Here is a 6,546-nt window from a genome sequence, read left to right on the forward strand (position 1 = left end):
AAACAGAAAAACCTGGATTTCAGCGTCCTTGTCAAATGTGACTTTGGGCGTTACTTTCCGAGCCTCGATTTGCTCTTTTACATTAACAACTATTTGTTAGGTTTGCTGTGTGACTACCACAGAGCCTGGCACACAGTAAACGCTCAATACGCAGCAGTTATAATCAGTACTCAGACCGCCACACGAAAGTGGCTAGAATAACTCGGGTGGCGCGCACAAGACCAACAAGGGACAGGGACACTGCATTCGGCGGGGCTATTGCGCGGGCAGCACGGCAGAGTGCTCCGGGACGCTCGGGTGAGAACTCTGAACGCCGCAATCGTTCAAGCGGGAGGCGGGGCAGCCGGCACCCACGCTTCCCCGTTCGGCGGGGCGCCAAAGCAACGCCGGGACGAAGGGAGGAAGGCAGGCCCTAGCCAGTATCTGACCTTCATCTCCCGCTCGGGGATCATGGTATCCATCTCGTCTCCCATCGCGCCGCCCTCAGATGGTCGAAGCAGCCACCGCTGCGGCCCCGCGGCCTTGCCCGCAAAGTCCAGGCCGCTCCGAGGCCAACTTCCTTCCCTCAGAGCGAGCTGCGCGCAATGGATCCCGCATTTCCGGCGCGCCTTGGTGACGTCACGCGTTTTCCGTCGGCGGTGTGGTTCGGGCAGGCTGAGGGACCATCTGAAGTCGCGCGCTCTCCTGGCCGCCGCCTCCCATTGGCCGGCTCGGGCCGGTAGGGGGCGGGGCCCTGGAGCCCGCGCCTGCGCCCTGGAGTGCCCAGGCACCGCCCCCGCGCTCGCAGCACCTGCGGGCTAGCTTCGAGTTTGTTTCTTTCGCTGGGCGGCGCTCCCGAGAGCTCCGCGGTCAGCCATTGGTCAAGACCCCCTGTAACCCTTGGTTGTGGGTGGTTATTAATAATTCCCGATTCAGAGACGTTAGGACCTTGACAAATATTTCCAGGGGCAACTCTTGAGACAGGCTTTGGAGGGGGGACGTGGAGGAAAAGAGGTTCAAAAAGTGGGCGGAGTGGGGTCTCGCAACGGAGACTTTTACGCGTCTAAGCGCCGAACGCGAAAGGGGAGGTTAAAGGGCATCAAAGAGCGTCTTTGTTTATTCCTTTCCTGGAAACCGCAAAACACTTTGGATATGTTATTTAATCATCAAGACATCTTAGTCACCTAGGAGTTATTGGCATTTAATTGATAAGGTAATGGAAGCTACAAGGAAGTTAAAATGACCCAGTGCACCTCGGTCAGAAAGTGGTGGAGGCAGTATTAGAATTCAGCTTGTCTGGATATGCTAATTGCTGACTACTACGTAGAAAGTTCTGTAGTGGATTTATACTATAAATGTTCTAGGACAGAGGATCTTGGGGAGGGAGTATGTTCTGCCACTTATTGTTTGGTTTTCAGCAAACTCCGTGTCTGCTCCAAGCGTGTTTCTCATTTATGAAACAAGGATGACAAACAGAACCTGTCCGTGGGATTTTTGTGAGGTGTAAATAAAATTCCATTTAACAGAGGCTGGTACACAGGACGCATTCATTCGACCTGTTATTCTGTTAGCTAGCTATTCCGAATTCGTTGAGCCCAGGAACCCCTTCCCAAAACACACCAATCAAGACATTGAGAAGTTTGTTTTATTTCCAGTATGCAGAGATGACGTTAGGCACCACACACACCTCATGCACACGCACACATGTACTGCATCCAGTTGAACTTGCCCAATACACTCCTTTTGAGTCGCAGGGACAAAGCCATACGTGGCAGTCCCCAAGTTTCTGGTTACATTAAGTTAGATTTGGTCTTTCAGAAGGACAGCTGAAGTTCTAAGCAGCGGAGCCCTTAACCAGAGAAATGAGTCCTAGAGCCAATAGCCACAACCTGAAATAAATGCATGTCCCCCTCCCCTTTGCCAGAGAAGGCTCTTAAGCCTCTCTCTCTGCCCGAGTTGAGTTCCAAGAAATGGTAAAGGAAGTGGTGGGGTTTCCCAGGACATTCCCATCCAGTGAGAGCTCTTTCCTGCTGTTTGCAGAAGCTGGGGACAAACCCACTTGCTCTCCTTTAAAGAGGCTTCCTGTGGTCTTGTAAACTGGAACCTGTTGAAATAAGCCTGGTTGGTTCTGCCCTCCTCTCTGAGTGAGGATCAGGTGCACTGACCATGATGAATAGCCAAGGAAGGTTTTTACCTTGTTCCAAGGTCTCATCCTGTCTCAGAGAGAAGAGATAGTAGAGAGGGGTGGGGGACAGGCAGTTGCTCAAACAATGATCTCAGGGGGAAACAAACCAAAGGGGTGGGATGAGGTGTGATTTTACATTTACAGGGAAAACTGTTTTGCTGGGGTTTAAACTTCAACTAGCTGTGTGCATTTGAGCAGCTCCTTAGCCTGAAGATCAGCCAGTCACAGCCAAATAATCTTGCTCCTGAACTGGCTGAGACCAGCAAATTAACCCAGCCAAGCCATTTCCCCTGCCTCTGCCGGCTCCGCAACCTCAAGCTGCTACAAGGGTAGCTCCTTGCGCTCTAGTTTACAGGTCACTGAGGAATCACAGGGAGCCCACACTGGCTCCGACCGCACCCAGACATTGCCACTTAAGATCTGGCAAAGGCTTCTCCAAGACTCTTGCCTTTAGCCTGGCTTGGCGCCCCAGGATTGCAGTGCAGTCACCCCATATCTCTCTTTGCTAACATTCATGTCACTCATCCCTGTCTGAGTCTGACCTCCTCATTAGACTCTGAATTTCACTACTGCGTTCTTGTCTCTTGGCCCATAGCAGGTGCATAATAAATATGTTCAATTGATGAATGCGTCTCTGAGCGAGCAGAGTAAGGGACTCCAGAAGGCAAGTGGGGTCAAGGCTGAGGTCCCTGCTCAGCCAAGATGGGGCAGAGTGTGACATCTTCCTGCATGAGTTCCAAGAAGTGGCTTAGCTGAGAAGCCCTAGGGAAGGCAGAAGTGCAGAGGCAGGCCTGGCGCTCATCCAAACCTGGATGCTGTCTTGGAGGCGCTGGGAAAAGCGAGTCCTGGCCCAAGTGCCGACCTAGGAGATTGCCTCTCCCTGCCCCATCCCTTGTTTTCATCACTCACCGAGGGAGCCCAGAGCAGAGATGAAGCATGGGCAGGGCAACTGAACACCTGGGCTTCAGTCCAGACTATTCTGTCTCCAGATTAACCCCCGACCTGGGGCAAGGCACTTAATCCCTGTGGGCCACCAGTTTTCTCACTTGTGACATGAGAGGACTGGCTCAGCTAACCTACAGGGTGGATCGGGGCTCTAAAACCCTGTGAGTCCATAATAAAGAAACAGGTAACCCCCATCGCATCCCCACGCTCAAGGTTTGGGTGATCTGGAAATGGAGAGATGAGTTAGAGAGACAGTGGACTTGGCAGGTGTCAGGACAAAGTGGGGGAGGAGCTTAAAGCTTATAATAGGTGGTCAATAAATATGTGTTGAATGAATGAATGAATGAATGAATGGTGTGAATCAGGTGGGAAGGTGAATGGGGATGCACAGGCAGTTTTCAAGCAAACTGGGTTCAGAAAGGCAACCTGTCTCTTAGGTCTTGGCTTAACAGTGGTGCTGACACTTTTTGCCATAAGCGTTTTATTCCTCATTCTCCTATCCCCTTGCCCTCAGCATCCTCCCTAAAAGGTGGGACTAAATTGAGCAGACCACTCTCCCCAAAGACCCTAGCCTCCCCTCTACCCCTGAAGCCCTTTGCTGCCCCAGCAAGGGCTCCCTCTGAGCTGCCTATGAAGGCGTGGCCAGGGGGCAAGGGCAGAAGATTCCTTCTACAACCTTCTTGAGAATCTCAAATGCCAAGCCCCTCTCCGGAGCTCCTTCTGTCACCTCCCTGAAGGAGAGAAGTATGGCCTGAGGGGGGATTAGCTGGGGCTTGGGGTGGTGAGTGGCCACCTCCTGGACAACGTGAGAGCACCAGAACCTCAGAGTGTCTGAGGGAACCCGAGCAGGGCCCTACAGCCTTGTCCCTACTTCGAGGTCTTCTGGAAGTAGTCTGTGGTCCTTGCTAGGGCCAGGCCAGCGAGTCTAGGCTTAGCTGAGAGACCTCTGGGAAGGATGGACGATGCCAGCTCCAAGCGTGGGGCTCACTAGCTACCAGCCTCTCTACCCTGGCCCTGCCCGCTCCGGTTTTTGGTTTGATGTCAACCCTTCTGCACAGGAAGCAGAGAAGGAGGGGAGAAGAGGTAGGGGGTGGCCCAGAGCCCCTTTAAGGCATATAATTTGTGCTTTACAAAGATATCAGTGATTCTGCGGATGAAAAACAAATCAACACACCTAACGACCAAAAAAAAAAAAAACCAAGACAAATCACAATGAGTCCAGAAGGGCAGTGAGCTCAGGAGGGAGGGAGAGGGATGGGGAAGGCAGGAGCAGGTGTCGGTGGGGTCCTCACGGCAGGCTGGCAATGTCTCTCTCTGGAGGGGGCCCAACTGGCCTGGGGCTGCTCTCGTTGGCTTTTCCTTCAAACATCATGACTCTGGTTTCGAGATGGAGAAAGAGAGAGAGGAAAAAAACAGGATTAGGACTCCTTTCCTCATCCAAGGAAGCTCATCAGCCCTCATGCCTGCGGGGTCCTCAGCAGAATGCCCATCGTCCATTCCCCAGTGGGATCTTCTCGGAAGCCGGGGACGGCAGCGACGTCTCATCTTACAGTGGAGCAAACTGAGGCGCAAAGTGGCAACGTGGCTCCTCAGAGCCACACAAGCAGTCTGAGCAGGACGAGACTGCAGATCTGACTTCGAGGCCATGCTGCCTGGAGGAGGCGGTGCTAGGCTGGGCCATGACTCTGCTCAAAACCCCCTCGGATGTTCAAAACCTCCCACTGCTCTGAGATAAAGTCCGGGGAGTAGCGGATAGGGGTTCCTGGTGTAGCCACTGGAGGGACACAGCCTGGATTTGAGTCCTAGCCCCACTACTACCCAGCTGGTGACTCCAGGGAGACACTTAACCCCACTGATGCTCAGTGTCTCCACCTGGAGGTGAGGGTGCCAGAAGTGCTTACGTCCTGGAGCTGCCCCAAACATCAGTACCCTACTCCATCTGTAGTTACTCTCTGAGTAGGCTCTTTCTTCCAGTCCCCTTAAATCCCATCCAAAGAGTGACCTTCCCCAAACAGCTTATCTCTGAGCTCCAGATCCACACATCCTGCTCCCTCCTCAGCCTCTCCCCTGGGATGTCTGAAGGGCACTTCTGCTTTAAAACATCAAAAACGGAATTCTTAATTCCCACCTTCCCCACCTGCTCTTTCTCCCAGGCAAACATCACAGTCAATCAGTAACTCAGAGCCCAGACTTCAGACTCATCGGACGCCTTGCTATCCTCCACACCCGGCGTCTGGACATTTAAACAATGCTTCCAGCTTTACCTCCAACAATCACCCCCAGTTCCAGGAGCTCCTGCCCACGCCACTGCACAGGCCTCCCTGCCACAGCCAGAGGGGGCCTTTTAAAAGTCAGTCTCTAGCTTAGAGTACTCCAATGGCACCCCTCCACATTAATACAAAATGTTAGGTCCAACTGTGGCCTACGTGGCCCCTACACAGTCCCCTGGCCCCAGGCCATCTCTGCAGACTCATTCTTCATTCACTGTCCTTACTGATGGCTAGACACACTGGCTCTGGGCTCTTCCTTGAGCATACAAGCATGATTCTACCTCAGGGCCTTTGCACGTGCTGCGTCCTCTGCCTGGAATGCTTTTCCCCAGATCGTCACACAGTTCGACTCTTCCCATCTCCCTCAGTCAGGGCTCTGAGCAAATGTCGCCTTCTCAGCGAGACTCTCCCTGCCCACCAACCCATCCCTCTCTGTTCCTCTTGCCCACTTTATTTTTCTTTGTACTACGCGATTGCGATTTGGCGTTTTGGTTTGTTTTCTTTTGTCTGTCTCCTGCCATTAGAATGTAAGGTCCACGAGGCCAGCAGCGCATGTCCCTGGCACCTAGAATAATTCCTGGCATATAGCCGGTGCCCAGTAAATAGATGCCAAATTAACAAATGATAAATCTAAGGAGTCAATACACAGACAAGTGCCTGACATATAGTAAGTGTCCACTAACTCTGCGGTGTTGTTTAATAGCATCATCACTCTGATCGCTACCACCTGGCCTCTGCAGCGTGCACTGAGCTTGATGGTCTCCTCACCGCACCTCCTCCCCAACTCTGCCCACACTAAAAGCTCTGACCCGTCTAAACTGTGGGCTCACGAGCTGGTTACTCAGCTTCCTGGGGCCTCGACTTTCCCTCTGTAGAATGAGACAGGTATATCTGACATTTGCACATTTGAAAAAAAAGTTAATCTTATTTCAAAGAAGCCAAGTGAGGTCCTTTTCAGCTCAAATACCATGAGACTCTGCAGCAGCTCAGCGGGGAAGAACAGACGTTCGGAGTGTGGTGTTTGGCCACCGTGTACATGGTGCCATTAGCCAGGTACTGCACTAGACTCTCCATGCGTGTTATGTCATTAAACCTCAGGACAACGCTTCACGAAAGATATTTATTATATCTCTATCTTACAGATAAATAACAAAACTCAAACCCTAC

General features: G+C 52.3%; 2 protein-coding genes across 2 annotated transcripts in view; both read right to left on the reverse strand.

The window, feature by feature from the left end:
• Nucleotides 1-604, reverse strand: part of LOC111745597 (nuclear pore complex protein Nup214-like) — a 10,930-nt gene extending 10,326 nt beyond the window's left edge. Inside the window, exon 1 of the mRNA XM_023536560.1 lies at nucleotides 429-604. Within this exon, the coding sequence (XP_023392328.1) occupies nucleotides 429-473 (45 nt within the window). The 5' untranslated portion in view covers nucleotides 474-604. The remainder of the gene's footprint in view (nucleotides 1-428) is intronic.
• A 1,002-nt stretch (nucleotides 605-1,606) lies between these two features.
• The window catches only part of AIF1L (allograft inflammatory factor 1 like), an 18,888-nt gene continuing 13,948 nt past the window's right edge, over nucleotides 1,607-6,546 (reverse strand). Inside the window, exon 5 of the mRNA XM_011370036.2 lies at nucleotides 1,607-4,485. Within this exon, the coding sequence (XP_011368338.2) occupies nucleotides 4,398-4,485 (88 nt within the window). The 3' untranslated portion in view covers nucleotides 1,607-4,397. The remainder of the gene's footprint in view (nucleotides 4,486-6,546) is intronic.

This window comes from Pteropus vampyrus, unplaced genomic scaffold, assembly GCF_000151845.1.
Source record: "Pteropus vampyrus isolate Shadow unplaced genomic scaffold, Pvam_2.0 Scaffold158, whole genome shotgun sequence".
NCBI classification, from domain to species: domain Eukaryota; kingdom Metazoa; phylum Chordata; class Mammalia; order Chiroptera; family Pteropodidae; genus Pteropus; species Pteropus vampyrus.